This window comes from Capricornis sumatraensis, chromosome 2 (assembly GCF_032405125.1).
Source record: "Capricornis sumatraensis isolate serow.1 chromosome 2, serow.2, whole genome shotgun sequence".
Lineage (NCBI taxonomy): Eukaryota > Metazoa > Chordata > Mammalia > Artiodactyla > Bovidae > Capricornis > Capricornis sumatraensis.
Genome location: NC_091070.1, coordinates 187,010,081 through 187,037,521, shown reverse-complemented (window position 1 = coordinate 187,037,521; position 27,441 = coordinate 187,010,081). Strand labels below are relative to the sequence as shown.

Genomic DNA, 27,441 nt, shown 5'->3' with positions numbered 1-27,441 from the left:
TTGTGGTCACCAGGGGAAAGAACGGTAGAGCGAGAGAGTTCGGGAGTTGGGGACGGACATGTACACACTGCTTTATTCAAAATGGAAGACCAACAAGGACCTACTCTATAACACAGGGAATTATGCTCAATGTTATGTGGCAGCCTAAATGAGAGAGGAGTTTGGGGGAGAATGGATACATGTATATATGGCTGAGTCCCTTTGTTGTTCACTTGAAACTGTCACGTTGTTGAACAGCTATATTCCAATACAAAATAAAAAGTTTTTTTTTTTTTTAAATATAGCAAATGGGTGTCTCTGCCACTAGCCCTTGAGCTCCCAAACCTAGTCCTTGAGCTCCCAAGGAACATGATGGTGGCTCATTCATCTCTGATGCTCAAGGTCTAGCATATACTGAGCTCCAGTCTGCCGTGTCCCATTAATAGTCAGTGGACATTTCTTGAGTAACTGCTATGTGCCAGGTATTTTGAAGTATTTGGTGTTCTTTATTCCTTGTAGTAACCCTCTAAAGCATTGCTGTCCCTCTTACAGATGGAAGTGATCATCAGTGTGAGTCATTTACCCAGTCATGCAGTCAGTCGGTAGCACAGGTGTCTGAGCTCAGGTCATCGAGAGCCAAATACTGTGTTCTTTCTCCCTTCCTTTGGAGCTTAAAAGATCTTTCAGGTGCCCATTAGTAAGATTTAGCTACCATCTCTATAACAGCGTGAAAAATATTTCTAGAACTGTGATCATCCATTCAGAGAAGAATCAGAATAAGGGACCCAGAAGGAACTTTAAAGATCATCCAGTTGAGTTCTCTCATTTAGAGATGGCAAAGTGGAGTCCCAGAGAGGACAGAGGTCTTGGCCACCATCTCCTTTACCAGCTGGAATCGTATGATCCTTCCCCTTCTGACCCCCCAACAGTCAGCACCCAAAGTTCTTGGCAAGTTCTGTGACCCTGTGCACGGAGAGGCCCATGTTGACCTCTCTGACCCCACATTACACAGCTTCTCCTTTCCCTTCTTCTCCTACAACCCTGCAGTACTGTACTCCCTGTTTCCCCTCCTTCCCCCTTTCAGCAGCCCTTTCCCACTCCTCCTGGTTAATTGCCACTTAGCTGTCATATCTTAGTTCAGACATCATCTCTTTCTGGAAGCTTTCAGACTCCACTAGGTGGGATATCTGCATGCCCCCATAGTACATACCTTCATCAGAGTGCTTGTTGTGTTGTTTGTTTGTTGTTAGTTGGGTATACCTCAGCTTTGCTCAGTGGTGTAAATTCCTCAAGGGCCAGTATTGCAGCCTGTTCATTTCTGTATCATGAGTGCCTGCTACAACCCTGACCCAAAGTTGGCTTTTGATGAATTTTTAATTAAACAGTTGTTCACTTAGGTTGGAAATGGGACTAGCCTTGGAGATATAGTGATGTTGAATGCTCATCTTGGCATCTTGAAGGTATTCCTGAGGGCTCTCCCAGTCTTGAGGATCCAAAGAAACCCACCATTCCATAATGCTACAGTGATTTCCTAGTGTCCCCTGTGCCTGGGTGCTGCACTAAGAACTTCTGGCATGGGAAGTGCAGCTTCCTCACCCAGATCTGATGGTCTCATAGTATCTGCTCTTTACTGCCACTAAGGGAAAAACTGCTTTCAGAGCAAGGAGAGCTGGGGAGGCCTTCTCAGCCAACATCGCCAAGAGCAGTCAGGATTTAGACTAAATTCAAAGGCCAGAACCTGGAGACCGGGTGTGTCATGAGTGAGAGATGGAGATGAAGGTCTTGGGCGAAATGTTCCTTAAATCAGGACAGAAGTAGGTCTGAAGGGCTGACAGCCCCCGTCCGTTTTGAGAGGTCCAAGGCTCACATTTATGTTTTGGGTTTTCTAGCTTGGACTGGTCAGGTGGTTTAAAGGTCCATGGTCAAAGTAGCAGGTCTGAAACATTTGAAGAATGGAGTGGCAGAAGGTGGTAAAGAGCACAGTTTGGGAAGAGTAGATGGATTAAATGAGGTGAAGGACTTTCTGGGGAAATGTGTTTGAGGCAACGCCTCTGTTCCCCTGCCTAGAGCTGTTGACTTAGCAAAGTAGAAGAAACCACACATCCTTACGCACCAGGAGGCCGATCCAGAGCTTGGAGACTCCTGAGACCAGGGAAGGCCGGGCTCTGTGTGGACACTTACGTAGACTGTGACCGCAGGAACTTTCGGACCACATAACAGACAATTATCATTCTTATGCATTCAGTTGTGAACCAAAACAAACCAAACGGAACCACTGTGCAAGTTTGGCCTCTGTTAATCCCGAATATGTTCTTGAGATGGGGAAGCAGTGGGCGTGTGGACTTCCAGCTGCAAAGTAACCAACACAGAAACTGGGGACAGATTTCCCCTATTGTCTGCAAGAAAAAACGTCTCTCCTCTTCAGCATGTCGTGAAAAGGCTCTCATCATCCGACCTCTGCCTGCTCTCCACTCATAGGTCTGACATTTAATATTTTCTTGTCCTCCTCCATGGCGGCCTGATGTTGGGCAAGTTATATAACCCTGCTGAGCCTCAGTTCCTTCATCTGTAAAATGGGAATACAGATAGATATCTTACAGGCCTGTAATAATAACTATGTGAGATACTGCAGATAAAGCCACTAACACAGTCTTTTGCTCACACCTTGTGCCAATTCAACATTTGTTTGATTTTTGTTATTATTACTATATAATCCACACTCTAGCCAAACCATAACAGCTTCTTCAAGCCATTATTATGCTAAGAACTTACACTTTTATTGAAAAGCTTATCAGAGTCTCTTGCCATTGGGGGATTAGCTGTTGGACACCATGACAACACTGAAAACTAGGACAAGAACAGAATTTTTTTCATCTTTATTTCTCCAGGGCCTGACACATAGTAGGTGCTCAATTAAATGTTTGCTGAAGCAGTGTGTGAAATGTCTCTGTTTCAGAGAATCTTGATTCCACAGAGGCCCCAGATGTTGCCTGAGCCCTCCTCTATTCCCCTGTCTTGGGGACCTGCTGGGTGTCAGAAACCACATGAGACGCTTTGCATGCACAGTCACAGCTCATAGCCCCAGCTCTAGAAGGCAGCTGCGGAAGCTCTTCACAGATGAGTGCAGAGCCTCAATTAACAGAAATGCCTCAAGTGTAAACATTAGTTGGTTTTTTTTTTTTTTTTTTTTACCATCAACCCATTAGGGACACAACTTGAGATCCAAGCCATCCTCAAGGTCTGGCTAAAAACAAATGAGACCCACATTCCTTCCACCCAAACCCTACTGTATCTCCAGCCATTCACACCCTCTGCCAGCATCTCAGTTATTTGCACCTGAGCGGGATTAACCAGGCTAGTCTGCTCTCTTCACTCAGAAAAATGTAGATTAAACATTGCCTGGCTTAACATTTCCTGGTTCAGGAAGTTAAATAATCAGCTATCACTTGTTGATTATTTACTGTGTGCAGGCACTATCTCAGGGTTTTCTCTCTGTTGCCTCTAATATTCCTGAACCTTCTGGAAGGTAAATATTCTTGTCTGTCACCGACATGGGAGAAACCAGGATTCACCAGAGTCTCATAACTTGGTAAAGAACCTGCGTGCAATGAGGAAGACCTGGGTTTGATTCCTGGGTCAGGAAGATCCCCTAGGAGAATGGCTACCTATTCCAGTATTCTTGTCTAAAAAATTCCATGGACAGAAGAGCCTGGTCATCACAGAGCCAGGGGGTCACAGAGTCAGACACAACTGAGCTACTAACACTTTTCACTTTAATAACTCATTGTACAAGTTTTAACTCCCTACCTGGCTCAACCGAAATCCTCTTCTTTATGGCACTGTTTGGCCCTGAGGAAGGAGTCTCACCAGCCTCAGACCCCATTGACCAGTGCTCCCCTCTCTGTATCCCCCAGAGGCCAGTGTGGAGGGTCAAGGAGTGTCTCCTCCCACCATGGCTGTGTGCTCAGTCACCACCCTCCAACAGCCTGCCAGTGAAGTGGAAAAATAGCTCTGACTCCTTACCCTGACATCTGTCCCTCAGGTGAGAGCCAGATTCTCAGATTGCTAGGCCAATGGCGAATAAGCCCACACCACACACAGAGGGTATCAACACACAGAGCGTTCTGCCGGAATTCGCACATCCTGGAAGCCAGGCTGGCCCTGGTGGCCAGTTTCATTTAATCTTATCTCTGATTGCTGCATGATGAGTGGAGAGAGGGAAGCAGGACCCTCGGGAAGCACACTGAGCTCCAGAACCCAGGCTTAGGTTTGCTCATTAAGGGAACCCTTAGGCAGTGCCCTTATCCTTGCAAGCACCAAGGGCCCTTCTCTGTAAACCCACAGCCCCGGCTCATACCCAGAATGGGAAGGGCTGCTTCCACTGGCCCTCTTATATCCATTTGACTTTTCTGGTTCCCAGACAGCCAAGAAGAAGCTAGCTATAGTAGGAAGAGCATGGCTTTTGGAGTTAGACAGACCCAGACCAATCCCCTTTCTGCCCCTTGGTACCTGTGTGGCTGTGAACAGGGCTTTGAATTTTGTGAGCTATGGTTTCTTCATCTGTAAATCAAAGTGAAGTCACTCAGTCATGTCGTACTCTTTGCAACCCCATGAACTGTAACCTACCAGGTTCCTCCATCCATGGGCTTTTCCAGGCAAGAGTACTGGAGGAGGTTGCCATTTCCTTCTCCAGGGGACCTTACCTACCCAGGGATCAAACCCTGGTCTCCCGCATTGTAGGCAGATGCTTTTACTGTCTGAGACACCAGGGAGGCCCTCTGTAAATCAAAGAAAATCTATAAATATGTAAAAACCATCAGACATAGTAACTGTTTGGCAAATGTTAGCCGTCTTCCCTTCCTTTTTCCCCTGTGTTTATTTGCAGTGCCTTTAAACATATATATATACACCATTGTATTGAGTTGGCCAATAATTTCATTTTTCCATAAAATGTAATGCAAAAACCGAACAAACTTCTTGGCCAACCCAGTAATTGTCTTTGTTACATTGTGAGCTAAATATGCTTTCCAGGTAGCTCAGTGGTAAAGACTCCATCCGCCAATCCAGGAGACACAGGTTCTATCCCTAGGTAAGGAAGATCCCTGAAGAAGGAAATAGCAACCCACTCCAGGATTCTTTGCTTGGAAAATCCCATGGACAGAGGAGCCTGGCAGACTACAGTCCATGGGGTCACAAAGAGTCAGACCCGACTTATCACAGGCTAAATACATGACTGATCTATAACACAGAAACTTTATTTAAACCACTCTTCCAGAACCGTAACCCTGACCTACATCAGGTCATTTATTTTATATTTTGCAGATACCTGCCTTTTTTCTCTTTTTCTACCCACTCCCCCATGCTTTTTTCCTAAGGAAATCCAGATGGGCCCTGATCCATTCTCGTACGCTAACTAGCCTATAACCTAGTTGAAATCTGGCCTGCCTCACATGCAGATGATCTGTGCATAACAAAAGCTGCCTCCTGGCCATTGCCCACAGCTGAACTTTGTTACTCTGCAGCCCTCCTTCATTTGTTTCTGATTGTTCTGCAGTGTTTACATATCGCCTGTATTAGCGTGGTCTTTTATAAGAGTACAGGCAGAGGGCACACCCCTTCAATCAACTTCCCCTCTGAGCATCCAGCATCTTTTCTTCTTTAGTTCCCTTGCCTCTGTGGTACAAGCCATTTCTCTTTTATAAGATCTCATTTAAATAGGAAAGCATTTTATTACGTAATTTCTTTTTATCTAAACATGAGACTCCTTTAATATTCTTAAAGAATTGCTATTGAGAATAGATCGGAGGCTTCCCTGGTGGCTCAGTAGTAAAGAGCCCGCCTGCAATGCAGGAGACGCTGGACGTGCAGGTTCGATCCCTGGGTGGGGAAGTTCCCCTGGAGGAGGAAATGGCAACCCACTCTAGCATTCTTGCCTTGAGAATCCCATGGACAGAGGAGCCTGGCGGGCTACAGTCCTTGGGGTCGCAAAGAGTCAAACACAACTGAGAACATAGAGAGGAGGAAAAAAATACTCTGGAATGTGTGGGTTCTCTCTCTCTCTTTTTTTTCTCTTTCTCTCCCCAATATAGGAAAATCTCATCATGCCTGTTGAATTTGCAAGGTATATATTCCATTCAAGGTCCAGAAGGCACCGGGCTTGCTCCAGACCAAATGTGGAAGAGAGGGCTCTCTGTCTACTGTGTTCTTAGAAGCTTTTTCCTCTAAAACAATGTCTCAGAAAAGTTAGGGACTCTTACATCCCATCTGAGTCTAAATCCTGATTCTGCCTTTTGGAAGCTGGGAACTTGAGTTAGCATCTCTAAAGCACAGCTCCCTTTCCCATCAGAATCACATACAGCACAGGCCATCCCAGTGTCTTGGGATATAGGTAAAAGTGCCCCCATCCCCATCAGATGACAGAGACCTTTCAGGGCACGTCACTGCATTTGAAGACAGTGACTCTTCAGCACCCTAGATGCCTGCTCCAGAAATGGTAGGACAGAGGGCCATGATCACTTGTCTGCTCCAGACATGCTGGTAGCCAGAGAAGGCTGGGTTTCACACCATTTCTCCCCATCTTCTTTCTCCTCACCTCCATCCAGCCGTCACTATGTTTTCATGTTCCCAGTCTCTGTTGTTACAGAGAAAATGTAAGGGGTAAACCCCTTCACCCTGAGTTTTGAATAAACTTCTCTGTTTATAATACTTTTGTAGTTACTCACTGAGGGAAGTGTCATATAAATATGGATAGTTTTTAGTTTCTCTTCTGGCTTTATCTTCTATGAGGCCATAAATGGAGAGAAAATTCTGCAGAGGAGGATTCTTCAGGTCTAGACTTGCATGGACATGGCTCAAGTTCCTGAGTATCCCCTGATTAGCAGGAGTGGGGTGTCTGGGGAGCGCTTCCAAAAGGCAATAACTGATGCATATGCACAGAAATTCTTTTATCAATAGAGGCTCCAATATAAGTCGGCCAAGGCTTTCTTTGCCTTTATATTATATGCTTTTACCAGGGTAAAGCCTCAATTGTGTTTAATCTGAGTGACAGATCTTGCCAATAGAACGACTCATCCAAGTGAGCGTTTGCTTCATATCTTATGTTCTCTTCTCTAGAGCCAGGGCAACTTCTGTACCCTACTTTAGCATCCTATTCAAGAGCATGTCAGATCGCACATTTTAAAATTAAACACCCATGTGTATGCCAGTCCATAAATAAGAAGTACACTTTGGCCAGTATGGAGGTGATGATATTAATACAGGCTTCATTTCCCTGGGTCACTGAATGTACCAGGCACGGCACCAATGCCTATAATAGACTGTGGCACATTTAATCTTTACAAATCTGTAAAAAGAGGTCCTCTGCACCCCATTTTTCAGATGACCACCCCCAAGGGGCTAGGTCACACAGCAAGTTAAGACAGAACATTGAATATTAAACCAGAAAAGCAGAGTCCATGGTCAGATTTATGAGATAGCTGAGGCCAGACCACGGTCTTAATAAGGGACATGCAGAAGAGATCAGGAGCAGGGTTGGGAGAGGAGTGTCCACAACTTAGCAGGCAGAGTCAGAGCACGTCTGATGGAGGCGCTGTGTCACAGGTGCCAAGGGTCTGTCACAAGGAAAAAGGCTGTGTCATCCCCCTTTGGACCTGCTGATTTGCTCAGCCTCAGCTATGAAACTACTCACTGGCATCATTTTAGACCCCTTGCTATAACTTTTTTTTTTCCTTTAAGCTTTTTATTTTATACTGGAGTATAGCCAATTAACAATGTTGTGATAGTTTCAGGTGGGTAGCCAAGGGACTCAGCCATACATATACATGTATCCATTCTCCCCCAAACTCCCCTCCCATCCAGACTGCCACATAAGATTGGGCGGAGTTCCTTGTGCTATACAGGAGGACCTAACTGGTTATCCATTTTAAATATAGCAGTGTGTACATGTCCGTCCCAAACTCCCTAATTATCCCTTCCCCCTATCCTTACTCCTGCAACCATAAGTTCATTCTCTAAGTCTGTGAGTCTGTCTGTTTTATAAGTAGGTTCATTTATATAATTTCTTTTTAGATTCTGCATATAAGAGATATCATATATTTCTGCTTCTCTGTTATGGGCACCTTTTTAAAGGGCACCTAAATTCTATACTTTGGCCACCTCATGCGAAGAGTTGACTCATTTGAAAAGACTCTGATGCTGGGAGGGATTGGGGGCAGGAGGAGAAGGGGACAACAGAGGATGAGATGGCTGGATGGCATCACCGACTCAATGGACATGAGTCTGAGTAAACTCTGGGAGTTGGTGATGGACAGGGAGGCCTGGTGTGCTGCAGTTCATGGGGTCACAAATAGTCGGACATGACTGAGCCACTGAACTGAACTGAACTGAAATTCTGTAAGGGGGAGCTGCTTTATGTAGCAGCTAATTTGGAATCAAAAGAGCATTGGTTGAACCGTATTTGAGAACTGCTTAATAGCACTGTGCTCATTCATGGGGGGTGTGACAAAAATAGAAAATACAGTTCTGATTCTGAGGGTCCAATTCACTATGTAACATCAGAGCAACAGAGCTAAGAATCTGTCTGATAAATACTGTGCACACAGAGCACCCCTCCTCCTCTTTAGCTCCCTCCCCCACTCCCCGGTGGCCCCTCCCCCATTACAGAAGAAACTGTGGTTTACCCACCACAGACTGTTTGGGCTGTGAAAAAGAGGCCAGATATGATTTTACATCTTTGGGGTCACACAGCTCTCAAAGCTTCCAAAGTTGAAGCCAGTCTGAGCTTCCTGGAGCACATCAGGCATTTGTACAGAGAAGGTCGAGTGTGGCTTCTGGTCTGCAGGGGAAAGGAAGCTGGGGCAACTTCAGGAGGACCCCCAAAGTCTTCTTGGCTATTCAGTCTCTCTTGCAGTCAACTTTGGAACTTCAGGAGGATCCCAAAGTCTTCTTGGCTATTCAGTCTCTCTTGCAGTCAACGTTGGGTGTGTTCAATGTGAGTGGATAAGAAGCAGATGAATGACATTGCTGTTGTGATCACATACCGGTTTCCAGATGATGAAGAAGGAGGGTCCAGAATCCTTTGCAAATAATTCAGGACATTCCAGGCAATATCTGGCAGCCTCCCTCCATCCCCAGATTGGGGACCATTTGGTTGGGGAACACACCGGCCCAGTGCCCTCCCCACCTGCCCTCTCAGACTACTAAGCCCCGGAAGACATCTGTGAACGGATTTTATGTGTTCTTGTTTTGCTCCAACTGAAATAAAGGGATTGAGTTTCTAGGAAAGGCAGACTTTATTGGAGGACTCTGAACCTTTCCAAAACCTCCAAATAGAGGAGAGGAAAACTTGGCAGGCCTGAGCTTTATTAGCCACAGGTCACTTACAGTGATTGGATATGTTTTTCATTCTATGGTTGTTCGTAATGCAGGTGAGATAATTAATAATAATTAATTATTAGTAAATTTATTAAAAGTATGAATAAATTAATAGTAATTTTAGCCATTTCTTGCATATGTGTGATGATTTCATTTACAAAGCATACTCTATAGATGTAAGTACATATTATGTGTGTATTTATAGACCTCAGTATACACATTTACACATGTAATGTTAGAATTGCCTACATCATGGAAGTACTGAGAGCTAAGGGAAGGTGCAAGGAGGCACATCCACCTGGGAACTAGGAGAAAATTCGGAGTTCAGAGAAGGTTTCCCGGAGCAGGTAAAGGTAATATGGAACAGTCTTACAAAAGGACATTTTAGAGTTAGTCAGGAAGGTGAGAGGGGCTGCCCTTTTTTCTTTTCTTTTCTTTTTTTTCTTTTTTAATGTGTATTTCAAATAAGCAGCGAGGTTTTCTTTTCTTTTCTTTTCTTTTTTTGGCCGTGCCCCACAGCCTTGGGATCTTAGTTCCCCAACCAGGGGTTGAATCAACACCTTGTGCATTGGAAGCACAGTCTCAAACACTGGACTCCTGGGAAGTCCTAGGGCTGCCTTTTAGAAAGAGAGAGGAGAATTGATGCAGATTCAGAGATGAGAAAGAAAATGGCTCACTTGTGGAATTTCTATGCTGTGATGAGCTTACTGCAGTAAAAAATAAAAATGATAGGGCAAAGAGTGGGGAAAATGACCACATGTACCAAAGGTCTATTTGGCCAAATCATACTTAGATCAGGTCAGAGAGGTGGGAACGTCTGATCGATGTCTAAAGGATGTAAATACAGGAAGTGATAGAATTATATTTGTCTATTAGAAAGACCACTGGGCTGCAGGTATGGAAGTTAGTCTCTGATGGGGCTTGCAGATTGCAGGGAGGAGGACAATATTTGAGGCAAATAAACCAGTTTAATTGCTGTTTCAAGAACCCAAGTAAGAAAAGGTAAGGGACTGACTAATGTAATGGCAGTGGGGAGAAACATAAAGGTTTCTGTTTGAAAATAGAGTTGACCGTACATGCGACCTAACGTGGAGCAATGAGTGGGATGAAGAAGTCAAGAATGATATTCTGCTGGTTGAGTAAATAGGGTACCATGTAGTAAGACAGAGACCCCAGAACAGGAGGAGCCCTAGGAGGAAGAATGACAAAGTCTATCTATATTGGACATTTGATTAGACATTTGGGTCAAATGTCCTATATGGAACTCAGGAGAGAGGTCTGCATTTGGAATAAAAATTTGAAACTCAGCAGCGTAAAAATTGTCATAACTACATGAGAGTGAGCTGACCCTGAGAGATGTGGTAAGTGAGACAAATCCAGGAGGAAGGAGGAAGAAGAGCCCACCAGAGAGATGGAGCTGATGAGGGATAGGATCTGGAATTATCCCCATCGGACACGACTGAGCGACTGAACTGAACTAAACTGTGCTGAACTGATAATTGAGGAAAGGGACTCAAAGGGATTCAGAGGTTCGTGGCTAGGAAGCAACCCAACCATAACTGACAGCCAGCTTTTGGTAAAGAATCTACCAGCAAGGCAGGAGACCTGGGTTCGATCCCTGGGTCAGAATTCCAGTATGCTTGCCTGAAGAATTTGGTGGACAGAGGAGCCTGGCAGGCTGCAGTCCCTGGGGTCACAAAGAGTCAGACACAACTGAGCATCTAACAACTCTTTTCCTGACTCCAAGGTCTATGCTGATATTACCAAACCATGTTTATTTACTACCTTCAAGATAACACATGGTTCCTCACCATGTTGTAGGAGAGGCTCATTGCAATTCAGCCTGAGAAGTGCAAAAATAGAGGTGAATGCTAAGAGCCCCCATTCATAAACAGAATTCTCTGTGCTCTTTTTTTGTACTGTGTAGTGAGCTGGGAGCTGGCTGGAATGTGTATAAATGGTTTTTTCTAGTAAGACGATAGCACAGTCCATTTGGAGGGAGAGATGAGCCACCACGGAAATACCCAGTCCCACACATGCCTGCGGCTACCCTCTTACATTCCCAACCTGGCTGGAGGCACTCAAAACAAAACCTCCTGTTCCCTCCCAGGACCACTGGCGCCTGCAGCCTGCCCCCTGCCCCTGCCAGAGGCTTAGGCCAAGCTTAAGATGATGGGATCGGGGAAGGCAGAGTGGACATTGCTGGGGCAGCTCCCTGCCCTGAACTCAGTCACTGCCCCCAGAAAGGTATGAGCAGGCTCCTGGGTTTTATCACCACAGGGAAACTCGGCTGACTGTAGCATAGCCATAGATGAAAAGTCAGCCAGTGGCATCCACTCCTGGAGCCAGCTCGGATACAGACATGAAAAGAGGCAGGAGCACATGGAGAGAGGCTTCTAATCCCAACTCCACCATTTCTGAGCCTTGTGATCCTGGGTAGTTCGATTACTGTCCCCATTCTTGTGTCTTCACCTGTAAAATGGACTGTGTGTGTTTGACTCCATGTATTAATAGGATTATTTTAAGTCTGAATGCAAATGTACATTCAGAAGTCACTTGATGCCTGAGTAACTACCCAGCTCATCCTGCTTTCCAGTGCCTACTAGATTGTAAACAGGGATTATGTCATTTACATGGCTCTCAACACCCATCTTTCTTTTTATATTTAAAACAGTAGTTTGAAGTCAGTGTGTATCCAGTAAGTAGTTGCTGAATATTTACCCAGCTAATGTAAGTTATTATAGATAATAGCCATTGAATATAATCCATGAAGTTGGCAGTCTGGAGAAGCCCCCAGTAATGTTGGCCATAGGTCAGAGAGTTGGTAGAGCAAAGTTGGGTACTTAGAGATACCCCAAGAAGCAACCCCAGACAACCCCATGAGTCCCAGGCCATGTGAGGGCAGAGTCTGTGTTGAAATATTAATAGTGTTCTGGAGAGTTCCGATTGGCCAGCTAAGGGAGAATGACTCAACTTTCAGGAATCAGAGAATCTCAAAGACAAAAGAGATATTAAACATCTCTAGTCCAGGCTATTTTATGGGTAAGGAAAATATAATCTGGAGAGAAAAATAAGTTGGTAGATCATAGCTTAGATCCTGCCTGGACCTTGCAATTACTCCTTTTGTATTTACGAGTTATTTGATCTCCTTCAGCTTAGATTTCCTCATTTGTGGAGTAAGTATAATAATAGTATCTATCTCATTGGGTTGTCATGAGTATTAAATGTGATAATGCCTGTAAAGTGCCTCGAAGAGTCTGGCGTGTAATAAACCCATGATAACTGTTAGCAATTGCTATTTTATTACTTACTATTATTATTTCTATATTATTATTTCTTCTTTCTGACTTTGAGGGTGGTTTCACTGAGGCTTTTTTCCCATCACCGGATTTTTAAAATGGAATCTTTAACAAGCAATAGGATATGTTGTTGCAAAAATATACCCATCCTTCAGACCTTGTGAACTTTTATGTAAAGTGGAGAACTTTAAGCCCTCGTAAAAATTGAGATGCTTGCACAGCTTCATGCCTCTGAGGCTTGTTACCTGGGATACCCTCCCTATCCCCCTAAGGAAGCACTTATTCATCCCTTAAGGCCTGGCTCCCATGTGGCCACCTCTGTGAAGTGCTCGCTCTTCTCCCAGGCAGTTTGGGCTCCTACCACACTCCTCACCCAACTCACTGTAGCACTTGGCATGTTTTGTTGTAATTTGTTAATTTCCACCTCTGTCTACCCAGTCTGACCAGGAGCACCTTGTGGAAAAGGGCTGTGGCTTATTGTTAATTCTTCTCCTTCTTCTCCTCTCTCCTCCCTTCTCTTTCCTCACTGTTCTTCTTCTATTGTTATTATTATTCTGCCTTATTATTTTATTAACCTTGTTGCTGATCTTAGTGCCTGGCATAGAGTGTGCAACCAAATATTTTGTTTTATTGTAGGTTTTTATAACTTTATTTCTATCACACATAATTAAACAATACATCAAAGGTTTCCATACAATTCATACTAAATCTAATGCTCATGTAACATCACCCATTAAAAGGAATATTCCAGAAGGGAATATTACCAGTACCTTTTAAGTGTAAAATTTTGACTTTACAATTTAATAAATGTTAACTATTTTCTAGTTGTATTTTGCTTAATGTTTGCTTAAAGTAAGTTTGAATCATAATTTGGACATGGCTCATGATAAGTAATCCTCCCAAGTTTATACCACCTGAAAATATGATAAACTTTGTTTCTATATCAGCTTCTGTGTGCTCTGCTGAGTCACTCAAACTCGTGTCCAGCTGTTCGTGACTCCATGGACTGTAGTCTGCCAGGCTCCTCTGTCCATGAGATTCTCCAGGCAAGAATACCACAGCAGGTTGCCATTTCCTTCTCCAGGGGATCTTCCTGACCCAGGGATTGAACCAGCATCCCCTGCGTCTCCTGCGTTGGTAGGCAAATTCTTTACCACTGAGCCACCTGGGAAGCCCATGTCATCTTCTACTTCATTATTAAGAATGTTGACTGAATGAAACCAAGAATGCATCTAGAGACTTCTTTAATGGTGGTGGTGGTGGTTTAGTTGCTAAGTCATGTCCTACTCTTGGGACCCCATGGACTATAGCCTGCCAAGCTCCTCTGTCTGTAGGATTTTCCAGGCAAGAATACTGGAGTGGGTTTCCATTTCCTTTTCCAGGGGATTTCCTGACCCACGGATTGAACCCAGGTCTCCTGCACTGCAGGCAGATTCTTTACCAACTGAGTTACCAGGATGTGTGCTTAATGGTAGCAGTTACTTTCGGCTATGGCCATTCGTCCCAGTCACCTGACTATCCCGTCATACCTTCCTCACTTCAAGAACTAATGTTTATGTGATATTTAACATATAATAAGCTGTTTATAGGTGACAGCTTATTTTATTTTCATGAAAGTCCTACCACATTTATATCATTCTTCCCATTTTGGAACTGAGGAAACTGAAGCTCAGAAATCAGATTCCCTTTCATAAGGTCACCTGGCGAAGAACATGGTAGTCATGATAGAGTGAAGACAGGCCTTTGACTCAATCCTTTCTTTCTCCTCTGCTCTTCACAAGTCTATAGGGGGAAACTTATCAAAAGCCTTTTGCACATGAAGATTCCCTGTCCTACGTGTCATCAAGGCCAGGAGGTTGGTTCTTCTGGCTCTAATGACCCTTGCTTTCTGCCCTTTAGCGGTAAATGAAGGACTCAAAGAAGCAATGGTAGCCTAAAATCAGGAAGAAATACAGAACAGGAACAAATACAGGACCTGTAGGGCCTGACTGCTTTGTGTTTTTATAACCTTGTGTACCTTGTGTGTGCCATTTAATGGGTTTCCCAGGTGGCTCAGTGGTAATCCACCTGCCAGTGTGGGAGACACTGGAGATGTGGGTTCAATCCCTGGGTCAGGAAGATCCTCTGGAGAAAATGGCAGTCCTCTCCAGTGTTCTTGTCTAGAAAAATCCCATGGACAGAGGGATCCCATGCAAATCCCATTGCAAAGAGTTGGACATGACTGAGCAACCGAGCATGAGCATGTATGCTGTTTAACAGTCTCTGCCTCGGTTTACATATCTGAACAATAGGAGTAATAATAGAATCGTCCCCTTAGGGTTATAGTGGGGATCAAGTGATTTAATTCCTGCAGTGTGCTTAGAATATGGTCTTTAATAAGTACCCAATCAGTTGTAGTGGTTGCTGTTGCCAATAGCACATTATTGCTGGAAAGTCAGTGTCCTGTATGGACACCCGTTATTAGTGGAGTAAAATGTGCTCCTTTCCTTTGAGTCCCAGAGCAGCCTTCAGGCCAAGATAGCCATCAACATGGAAAGGGCTTTCACAAAATTTTTCTAAAGTATTTAGGTTTACTGCAGAGGATTAAAGTATACATAAATACATGAATGTACACTCGGTCTAAACAAACTCTTACTTGTTTTCTCCCAGAGCTTGGGAGTAATTGGAGGTGCTCTGGGGAACATGTATCTGTTTCCTTGCCGTAGTCAGGATGTTCAATGAGAAGTGTGTGCCGTTCCAAATGAGTGAGCACAAGCAGGAATCAACTCAGAGTATTCTAGACAGTTAGACAGAGCCTTTACCTGCCATTTTGAGCAGCAGAGTCTAGTCTGCCAGTGGAGTTCGGCAAAAACTGATACAGAAACATCTTTAAATCATGGGGTTTGAGGTACAGGGATAGTTGGGGGTGGGGGTGGCAGGACTGATACAAAACCCTCCTAAGCAATTTATACAAATTTTGTTTCTTTTTAAAAAGCATATCCTAGAGTTTGAGGCCAGTATGTACCTGGGTTCGACTCCCACCTCAGCCACTTACAACCTTTGTGACTGTGGACAACATGCCGCCTCTCTGAAACTCATCTGTCGAATGGTGCTGGAAGAATTCTGGACGGGAAGGGGTGCAGGGCATGAAAACAGATGGCTTGACTTTGGTGGGTGTCCATCCACCCATCTAAACCCCGGGGCTTACGTGCTTATGGGCATGGGCTGTCTTATTCACCCCAATGTGGCTCAGGCATTGCAGAGTAGGGCAGTACTTTCTAGAGCTGGCATGTGATAAAATTTTCACTGACAAAGACAAAGTGATAAAAATGAATACCGTTTAGTGTGTGCTGCTTCTGTCTGGAACACTCTCTATATCATGTACCTATACAAACACACATATATATGTGCAAAATACAGATGTATATATGTTCACACCTAAATAATTTCTGTGTATGTTTTCACCTTAATTCAAATATCACTTTTTCAGAAAAGTCTGACCCCTAGGTTACATTAAGTACCTCACTTATGAGCCCTTATAATACCTTTTGATATTCTTTCATTCACTTATCACAGTTTGTATTTATACATTTGTGTGATACTCATCTTAGGGTGACCAGCTGTCCGTTTTGCCTAGTACTGAGAGTTTTCTAGAACATAGGAATTTTAATGCTAAAACTGAGAGAATCCTGGCCAAACCTGAATCTCAGCCCCCCTCGTCTACTTCCCTCTTAAGAGAGCAGTTCCATGAAGGTGGAGACTACACTCTTTTCTGTACGTTTACTTTCAGTGCCTGGATCACAACAGGAACTCAGGAAACATCTGCTGAACCCGTCAAGAAATGAGTGAATGTATCAAAGTTAAATGGTCTTTCCTTGCAGGGAAGAAAAACCAAAAAAGCTCTTTACCCCTGAAATTAGGTGTTAAATTTACCCTTTTTATAAACTATTTTTATTTGACAAAATTTAAAGTTTGTAACATTGTATAGTCTCCTGCCTTCCCTTACCCCCTTCCTTTTTGGGGATTGGAACTCCTACTGATTTGACTGATTTCAGTCATTTAATGAAAAGAGAACCAGAATAGTTAGAAGGTTTATCCATATGCTGAAGTTCTGTACTATAAACTCCATGAGGGCAGAAATTATAGATATATTCAGTTCACTTCTGTATCCCTAGGGCCTGGCATAGTAAGAGCTGAATAAATATTTGTAGAGTAAATGAATGCATACATTCTCTGCCCAGCTTCAGAACACTCAGGAGTAGACCCAGTGTACCTAACTCCATTTTCATCCTTACCTTCTCATACACCCTCCCACAACCACAATATCACTTCAGCATTCATCCCCACTGGGTGGATGAGAAGCTCATGCCTTTCCAGATCAGTAAACATGTGGTCCATCCCTGCCTATCCTGTCTCATCCCTTGATGTACTTTCCTAACACTTAATGGACTTCCATGGTCTGCTACAAAAAGACATTGTCATATCTTGAATACCAAGAGCATCTGTCTCACCTACATGGCTTTGTTCAAGCTATCCCCTTGACCTGGAATGCCTGTTCTCCTTTCATCTTGCTAAATCTTACTAGTCTAAGTATATGTCCCATTCTCTAAGAAGCCACAGTCTGGACCACTTCATTCCTTACCTGATGTGCCCCTCCACAGCATTCCATGCTTGGTCTTTACCATCCCATGGATCACACTTTTCTGTTTGACTGTTTACTTATCTAGCTCCCCCTAAATGAGGAGTTTCTTGCAGACTAGACCTCTTTCTCATTCATATCCGTGTCCCTAGTCAAGAGAGATAGTATGCTATTGCTGCTGCTGCTGCTAAGTTGCTTAAGTCGTGTCCGACTCTGTGCGACCCCATAGATGGCAGCCCACCAGGGTCCCCAGTCCCTGGGATTCTCCAGGCAAGAACAGTGGAGTGGGTTGCCATTTCCTTCTCCAGTGCATGAAAGTGAAAAGTGAAAGTGAAGTCGCTCAGTTGTGTCCGACTCTTCGCGACCCCTTGGACTGTAGCCCACCAGGCTCCTCCGTCCATGGGATTTTCCAGGCAAGAGTACTGGAGTGGGGTGCCATTGCCTTCTCCAAGTATGCTATTAGGTGTCTAATAAATGTTTGTAGAAGTAAGGGGATGTATCTCTTGCCTTAAATATGTTAGGTGGGAAACAAACATAAGATCCTCATGACACACAACAGGACGTGTATTTTTGTTCACAAGTCTTATCAGTTGGCTGAGTGATTCTGGTGATCCAGGCTTGCCAGCTGCTGGTTGACTAAAAGGATTTGCTGATCCGATTTTGGCTATCTCATGTATCTGAATCATCACGTGTGACAACTGGACTGACTCAGCTTTCTGCATATCTGTCCAGAAGGCTCACTGGGGCATGTACTTTGGCAGAGGGAGAGGAGGAAGAACAGGGGCACACAGTTCTTGAGGTTTTGGCCTGAAAGCTGGTGCACAGTGTCACTTCTGCTCCATTCTGTTGGCCAGACCAAGTGACAAAGTTGATCCAGACTCAAAGGATGGGGATCCCACCTCTCAATGACAGGGGCTACGAAGTCACATCGCAGAGCAGGTGGATGCAGAGAGGGCTAGAAAATGGGGACCACAACTGCAGTCAGTTCACTACAGAGAGGGAGCCAGCCAAAGACTGTCACATCAGTTTCTTTCCAAAATGATCTCTTTGGCTACCTTGACACCTGGATGAGTTTATCAGAAAGGTTCTTAAAGAAGAAGCCAGGCCCATCCTTTGGCAGGAGTGACTTCCCCACCATCAAAGTTATTTAGGGAGAAGCTGAATTCCATGGTCAGAGGGACCTCACATGGGAGGAAGATAAGACTGCTTCTAGCCTTGAAGGTCAATATTTTCACATACTTTGCCCCTTTCTTTCCAGATCAGCAAAAACCCAATCTTTGTACCAGGTGTCTGGGGCCCTTATTTCTCAGCCATGGTCCCTGGGTTCTGGCTGAATGAAGGTGGTCAGAGCGTTACTGGAAAACTGGTAAGTTGACACTTTCTTCCTATGGTCTTTAATGTTTTTCCACCCTTGACTAGTCCATTTTGTCATATTCTTTATACCCAGTATCTGAAAGATTTGCAGACTCTTAAATCAGAATTAACTTTTCCTTAGCATACAACCTCACATATGGAGCATATGCAGCCTGTGTTTGCCAAAGGAATAAATGTTGGTCCAGGCATTGATGACTAACCAATCTTCTCACCTAGCTTTCTTTTCACATAACAACCCATTTTTCTCATGGCAACAAGAGTGATATTCTACTGTGTGAAAAGGACTGTGTTCATCTCTAGCCAGCATCCTTCACTGGTTCCTCATAGCCCTGGGGGCATAGTTCAGATAGTTTTCTGGGCACATCATTCCCCTTGTGGTCTATCCCTTCCAGTCTGGCATGTGTACTTGTCACTACGGCTGGATTGCCCTACTCACAGCTTCCCCATGGCTCATGTTATTCGACTCCTCTGTGTCTTGGTATAAGCTCTGCTTGGAAAGTTCTTTGTCACTTGCTAGTTTTACTTAATCTTTAAGACATAACTTCAGTTCTTAGCAAATTCTGAGATAATCTGTCTTTTCCAGAAATCTAGGAGCTCTTTAAAGGCGTGGACCATATCATACATCTCGTTGTATCTGGCCCCATGCAATCCCTGGGTCAGGAAGATCCCCTGGAGAAGGGGCATGGCAACCCACTCCAGTATCATTGCCTGGAAAATCCCATGGACAGAGGAGCCTAGTGGCTACAGTCCATAGAGTTGCAAAGAGTCAGATATGACTGAAGTGACTTACATGCAGGAGCTCTTTAAAAGTATGGGCCATATTGTACTTTTTGTATCCAGCCCAGTGCCTGGTTCATAAAAGGTGCTTAGAGAAAATGTGTTGAATTCATGGGGTCATCTCATAGGGAAGACAGAAGATCAATAAAAATGAGATGTATACTATACCTGAAGTATAAGACACAGAGCTGGAACAAAGCTAGATTAAGAAATTCTTAACAGTGGAGACAGTATTTGTGCTGAGGTTTGATAATAAATAGGGACCAACCAGACAAAGAAAGGCAGGGATATTTTCTAGGTAGGAGAACTGGCATAGACACAGTTATCTGAGTGAAAAAATAACAAGGCATATTTGAGGATAATTGCAAACTTTCAGTTGTGGCATAAACTGTTCTTAGAAAAATGGCTTGCAGTAAAATTGGAAGAGCTGGTCAGGGACCCCACAGAAGAAGTCCCTGCAAAACATTCTAACGAGTTGGACTTTAGGTAGTAGACCAAGAGGAGCAGGTAAAAGATTGGAAGAGGGATGGATGTTGTCAGATCTCTGTTATAAAACTGGCTAGTAGCCATCAGGAAGAAGGCCTAGGCGTACATAGCCCAAAGAAAAGAGACTAGCTTCAATAGATTGACCCACTGACAAAAAGCCATGAGAGCTTGAATGGGGACAGTGGCAATAATGACTGAGAATTGAGGTCGAGAGATCAGCAGACCTTTGAGGGATTAACTGTGGAAAAGCAAGAGAAAATGAGACCCAGCCTTGGCTACCCAACCTCACATTTACTATGTTGTATTGAAATCGTCTGTTTATGGTCTGCTCCTCTCCAGCTCTTCTGAATGTTCAGGCAAATCACAAGCGGTCTGCTCCTAAGCTGCATGTGGGTACAAAGGACCATTAATTTCCATTTCTCGATGTGTTTGTATTTTATTCTTAGATGCCTTGTATTCTCTGTCAAAGCTGATGGAGGCATAGGTGAATGCCTAGATTCAAAGAGCCAGTTGTGTGCCTCCACTCTTGTGCCGGGCTCTAAAGATATATGAATTAGTCCCCTAACAGTCCCAGGTTTAAGGAGCTCATTGTCTGGTAGGGAAGTATAAATTAAATAACATTTGATTGTTCTCAATAGAAAAGTTGAGAAGAAGACATCACTCTGTGCCAAAGGTGCAGTGGGATTGGAACTTGACGATCTCCTATTTAAACGTAGTGTCGTGTATTTACACAACTTTTCAACTTAAATATCCACTTCCTTTCTGAGACACAAAGAAAACCCATTACTGAAACAAACACTTTACAAGCCCATATTATGGTATAATTACCTTGGAAGACTCAGAATTCATAGCAGACACAACCTAGAGACTTTTATAACAAAAATAGTGATTCATTCAACTAACTCTTTTTGCAGGATGCATTGTCCATGAAGCTGTCCATCAACAGGTTTTCAGAGATTTAGTATGACAGTTGAACATCTGTGTCAGTTAATAAATGCTTTTCCTAGTATTTGGCTTAGAGTTTGTTCCGTTGCTATGGATATAAGCCATCTTTGCCCAAACGTTATGACATCTTTTGGTGGACAAGAATTGGTTATGCCTACTTCCTGAGCCTGAAATTAAATATTAAAGAGTGACTCTTTTCTGACCATTAACAAAATCTTCATAAGAGTCCACTATGGTTTTTGAAAAGAATCATGGGAACTGTTGGCCTTTATCTAGTTAGTTGATTTTGCACCATCAATAAAGCTGCATATAGAGTTCTTCTTTGGATAATTCTATGTATATAGTTTCATTGGACCTCGGGATGGAGCATGATTGACCCATGTGTTACAGAAAGCAAAATCTAAGGAAGTCCAGAAGCTAGCAAAATGGAGCAAAATCTGAATCAAGAAAGAAACAGATTATCCAATAAAGCATCAGTTCAAAGAGGCCAAAGCAAATAGAAATATAGAGATATAAAGAAAATAGAGATACACAAGAAAATAGAGATATAAAAAGAATAGCAATGATGATGATAATAATAATAGCAACAATAATTGTGCCTTATTGAGTGCATTTTCCCATGGGAAAGATTTATATATAAATAATCTTGTTAATCCTTGAGTGATAGTCATAATAATCACAATGCCTAATATTTATTTTGAAGACTTATTTAGTCTCTATTCCAAGAGCCTTTCATGTACTATTTTATTTAATCCTCTTGGAACCCCTACAGGTTAGGTACAGTTATCCATATTTTACAGATGAGGAACTGAAACTCAGGGTCTCAAGCACAGCCTGGAGAGTTTCCTGATGCACTGTCAATGGCCTTTTTACTGATTCCTTTGCCACTTATCTTTCCTTTCTGTGTACTTATTCTGGTTCATGTTTTGTGAATTCTTATCACTGGTTTTTCAGCATATTGTCATTGTACAGATAACTATAAGAGGAAGTTACATCTCTTTTGTTCTGTGTTTCATAGGTACACCTCCTCTCATATACTTTGTCTATAAGAGTCTGCTCTATTATTACACTGTCCAGAATGCATTACAAACATACAGTCGTAAATATATCATATAAAGTGGAAGAGAAGAGACAGAAGAAGAAAAGGGAAGTAAAGGAGAGAGGGGGGAAAAAGAAATAAAATTTATCTGAACTCTAGATTTGGAAAAAAAAAGATATTTTGTCTTATTTTTGCAATTAAATACAGATCTTCCATCACAAAGCAAAATCTTTCATTCCAAGTATATGAATAGATTGGTACTTAAAAAAAAAAGTCTCCATCTGGTTAACTTCAGGATGAAGAAAAAAAAATAGGATAGGATCTTTTCTGGCTCTGGAGTCCTTGCAGTTTCATCTGCCTGAGATTTGGGCTTGTTTTCCACTCATTTCAAACTTGTGCAGCCGATATTTATTTCCTCTTAGAAGGGCACATACCCCGTTCCCATGGATGATTTATTTCAGCTCACCAAACACCCATCAAAGACGGTCTCGTGCTTGTCGATACTCTTTCCAGAATAGCTGTGCAAAACCATCGTTTTTTGCCCAGATTTTTTCCACAGAATACCAGCCCATGCAGTCACTGCGTCCAGATGCTGAAGCTTATTTCCAACTGGACCTCAGCCATCCTTCTCTCCAAGCTGTCTTCTCTATCTTACTTGAAGTCATTTTTATTGGGGCAGGTACTGGGTAAAAGAGACTAGGACAGATTCCTAAGCTGCCTCTGTGGTGCACTGGCTTTCTGGGACACTAGGGCTTGATGGGAGTTAACATTCAATTGATTGAAGTCAGAATTTAACTTTATAAACTTGAGCCACAGGGTTATGTGAGCTGCTGCTTGCTCTTAGAGTTTAGGATTTGTGCATTGTGAGTGCTTATCTGCTTCCTCCCTTATCACCAATGCCCTTCACCCTGGGGCTTGCCTCAGGGGCTCAGCCAGTCCTCCATAACTGGTGTGTACAGAGTACATCATGCAAAATGTTGGGCTGGGTGATTCACAAGCTGGAATCAAGATTGCCCAGAGAAATATCAACAACCTCAGATATGTAGATGATACCACTCTAATGGCAGAAAGTGAAGAGGAACATCATAAGAGCTTTTTGGTGAGGGTGAAAGAGGAGAGTGAAAAGGCTGACTTGTAATTCAGCATTAAAAAAGCTAAGATCTTGGCATCTGGTCCCATCACTTCATGGCAAATAGAAGGGGGAAAAGTGGAAGCAGTGACAGATTTGGTTTTCCTGGGTTCTGAAATCACCATGGATGGTGACTGAAACCATAAGATTAAAAAAACTTTGCCCCTTGGAAGGAAAGCTAGAGCAAACATAGATAGCGAATTAAAAAGCAGAGATATCACTTTGCCAACAACGATTCATATGGTCAAAGCTATGGTTAAGTATCACTACGAACAAAGCTAGTGGAGGTGATGGAATTCCAGTTGAACTGTTTCAAATCCTGAAAGATGATGCTGTGAAAGTGCTGCACTCAATAGGCCAGCAAATTTGGAAAACTCAGCAGTGGCCACAGGACTGGGAAAGGTCAGTTTTCATTCCAATCCCAAAGAAAGGCAATGCCAAAGAATGCTCAAACTACCGCACAATTGCACTCATCTCACATGCTAGTAAAGTAATACTCAAAATTCTCCAAGCCAGGCTTCAGAATACCTGAACCGTGAACTCCCTGATGTTCAAGCTGGTTTTAGAAAAGGCAGAGGAACCAGAGATCAAATTGCCAACATCTGCTGGATCATGGAAGAGAGTTCCAGAAAAACATCTATTTCTTCTTTATTGACTATGCCAAAGCCTTTGACTGTGTGGATAACAATAAACTGGAAAATTCTGAAAGAGATGGGAATACCAGACCACCTAACCTGCCTCCTGAGAAATCTGTATGCAGGTCAGGAAGCAACAGTTAGAACTGGACATGGAACAACAGACTGGTTCCAAATAGGAAAAGGAGTATGTCAAGGCTGTATATTGTCACCCTGCTTATTTACCTTCTATGCAGAGTACATCATGAGAAATGCTGGACTGGAGGAAGCACAAGCTGGGATCAAGATTGCCGGGAGAAATATCAATAACCTCAGATATACAGATGACACCACCCTTATTGCAGAAAGTGAAGAGGAACTAAAAAGCCTCTTGATTAAAGTGAGAGAGGAGAGTGAAAAAGTTGGCTTAAAGCTCAACATTCAGAAAACGAAGATCATGGCATCTGGTCCCATCACTTCATGGGAAATAGATGGGGAAACAGTGGAAACAGTATCAGTGTCAGACTTTATCTTTTTGGGCTCCAAAATCACTGCAGATGGTGATTGCAGCCATGAAATTAAAAGACGCTTACTCCTTGGAAGAAAAGTTATGACCAACCTAGATAGTATATTCCAAAGTAGAGACATTACTTTGCCCACTAAGGTCCGCCTAGTCAAGGCTATGGTTTTTCCTGTGGTCATGTATGGATATGAGAGTTGGACTGTGAAGAAGGCTGAGCACCGAAGAATTGATGCTTTGGAAGTGTGTTGTTGGAAAAGACTCTTGAGAGTCCCTTGGACTGCAAGGAGATCCAACCAGTCCATTCTGAAGGAATCAACCCTGGGATTTCTTTGGAAGGAATGATGCTAAAGTTGAAGCTCCAGTACTTTGGCCACCTCACGCGAAGAGTTGACTCATTGGAAAAGACTCTGATGCTGGAAGGGATTGGGGGCAGGAGGAGAAGGGGACGACCGAGGATGAGATGGCTGGATGGCATCACTGACTCGATGGATGTGAGTCTGAGTGAACTCCGGGAGTTGGTGATGGACAGGGAGGCCTGGCGTGCTGTGATTCATGGGGTTGCAGAGTTGGACACGACTGAGCGGCTGAACTCGACTGAACTGAATGGATGGTTTTCCAGTCGTCATGCACAGAAGTGAGAGCTGAGCCATAAAGAAGGCTCAGTGCCAAAGAACTGATGCTTTAAATGGTGGTGCTGGAGAAGATTCTTGAGAGTCCCTTGGACAGTATGGAGATCAAATCAGTCAATCCTAAAGGAAATCAACCATGAATATTCACTGGAAGTGTTAGGGGAGTGTGTAATTTCCTCAGTTCTGTCTCGTCCCAACAAAAATTTGAAGCAGCGGACCAGCATTACAGCCCTCGGACAGACCAGTGTTACAGCTGTCAGATGGACCAGCTCTGTGTTACAACTCAGCTTTATTTAGAAAATAAAGGAGAATACATCCTCGAGGCGTGAGGGCATGCCGACCCAAAAGACGTGAAGAGGAGAAAGACCTCCGGCCCTTTGGCTCCTCTTTCATATGTTTTTTTCTCCTCCGCCTGGGCCTGCCCTTTGTAAATTGAGCTAGCCAGGAGTGCTGTCTGTTCTACCTGAGGTCCTCACTCCCGTCCTCAGACCTTCCTTTGTTCTATTTTCGTGGGCTTCTCCCTTCCTTGTCTTTTAGCCACTGCCCTCCTGGACTCCCTTTTCCTATTCTAACTACCTAACAGAAGGATTTACACTGAAGCTGAAGCTCCAATACTTTGGCTACCTGATGTGAAGAACTGACACAATGGGAAAAGACCCTGATGCTGGGAAATAGTGAAGGCAAAAGGAGGAGCAGCGGAGGATGAGGTGGTTAAGTAGCATCGTTGACTCAATGGACATGAATTTGAATAAACTGCAAGAGATAGTGGAGGACAGAGGAGCCTGGTACACTGCAGTCCATGGGGTCACAAAGAGTCAGACAGGACTTAGCCACTGAACAACAGCAACATGAAGAGCTTAGAGTGTACACAGCTTACAGAGATAAGCTTACAGAGATAGTGATGTCACTAGCTGTGACTTCATTTAGTCACTCTTTCCTTCTTGTTACTGAGATTTCCTGAGAGATTACTCTGGCCCAGGCAAGGACATGGTCACATGATTCCTGTCCTCTAGTAGCTTATCATCTAATGGGAAAGTGGGATACAGAACTGGTAATTATAATTTATTGTAGCCCATAAAAGTAAATTGCACTACCCCTACAGCCGACTGGAAGAATCTGTTCTATGCTAAGCACATTCAGGCCCTCGTGAAGATTCAGGATTTTATCTGATCTTCACAGCGTATCTGTGTGATCAGTTTTATAATTTTTACTAGTGACAAAATAGGCTCAGAACAGTGAGGTAACTTGAACAAGGTCTAACAGCTGTAGGTGGGGACAGCCTTGATTCAAACCTAAGTCAGCTACTGGAAGCCCCAGATCTTTCCAGAAGTGGACTTGGCTTTTGCAGAGCTGCCTTTCTGAATTTTTCTTACAGTTCTCTTGTGTACTTCCTTGAGAAGCAATTATTTTATCGGCTAGTGTGACTTTTCTTTTCAAGTGTATTAAAACACATACAGTTAGTAGACTTCGTGAGGTCATGAAAGAGAAACGTGTATGAATCAGTGTTGGCAGGATCTAGGTATATAGAGGTAGGTGTGTATCATGCCAAGCATCTCACATTAGCTAATTAGAACGACTTCATGGATACAAAGACCAGCTCTGCATAAACAGATGCTTCTCTGTTCCCTCTTCCTGCCCAGGCCTTCACCTTTTTTTTTTTTTTTGTACATCCCTCTGGATCCTGCTCAGCTCCCTAATTACCTTCTCAGTTCTAATCTTTCCCCCTTTAACCCTTGTGTATTAGTTTGGGCTGCTATTAAAACAAAGTTCCACGGACCAAGTGGCTTATAAACAACAGAAATTTATTTCTCATAGTTCTGGACACTGGAAGCCCAAGATCAAGGTAGCAGCATGGTTGGGGTCTGGTGAGGGCCCTCTTCTGGGTTGCAGAAGGCTGTCTTTTCCTTGCATCTTCACCTGGTAGAAAAGGAGAACTCTGGTTTCTTCAGATCTTTATAAGGGCACTAATCCCATTCATTAGGCCTCTACCCTCATGACCTAACCACCTCCCAGAGGTCTCACCTCCCAATACCATGACATTGTGGTTAAGATTGCAAGTATGAATTGGGGGGCAGGGGTAGGGGGATACATTTAGTCACATTACCCTCGCTAAAGATTGCAGCTAAAACAATCTTTCTAAAGCATAGAGATGGCTCTGTCTCTCTTGTTATCTGTAAAGTCTAAACTTGAGTGATGTTTATTTATACAGTCAGTATTTATTGAGTGCCTACTGTTTTCAAGGCACTGTTATGAGTAAGAAAAAGGCAATAAGTAAAACAACCCCTTCTGCCCCTCCTCTGAAAATCTGTTCCCTTGTCAAGCTTACATTCTAACAACAGGAGACAGATAATACACAATAAAATGATAAGTAAGTTTTATTTTATGATATAAGTTGTAAAACATAGAGGAAGTCAACTTGTGAGTTGACTTTGCAGTTTTAAATAGGTGGTCAGGATAAGCCTCATTGAAGTGACATCTAACAAATATGGTTTGGAAGGGAGTTAGCTATTTGGTGGGTTCAATCCCTGGGTTGGGAAGATATCCTGGAGAAGGGAAAGGCTACTCACTCCAGTATTCTGGCCTAGAGAATTCCATGGACTGTGTAGTCCATGGGGTTGCAAAGAGTCGGACACAACTGAGCAACTTTCACTTTCACT

General features: G+C 43.4%; 1 protein-coding gene across 8 annotated transcripts in view; it reads left to right on the top strand.

Moving 5' to 3' along the window:
* The window catches only part of FGGY (FGGY carbohydrate kinase domain containing), a 502,857-nt gene that overhangs the window by 324,812 nt on the left and 150,604 nt on the right, over positions 1 to 27,441 (top strand). For all 8 annotated transcript variants that reach the window (XR_011144409.1, XM_068963998.1, XM_068963999.1 and 5 more), the window contains one exon: positions 18,527 to 18,634. Coding sequence is in view for 7 of the 8 variants with exons in the window: in XM_068963998.1 (XP_068820099.1) it covers positions 18,527 to 18,634 (108 nt within the window). In the remaining variant the exon portion in view is untranslated. The remainder of the gene's footprint in view (positions 1 to 18,526; positions 18,635 to 27,441) is intronic.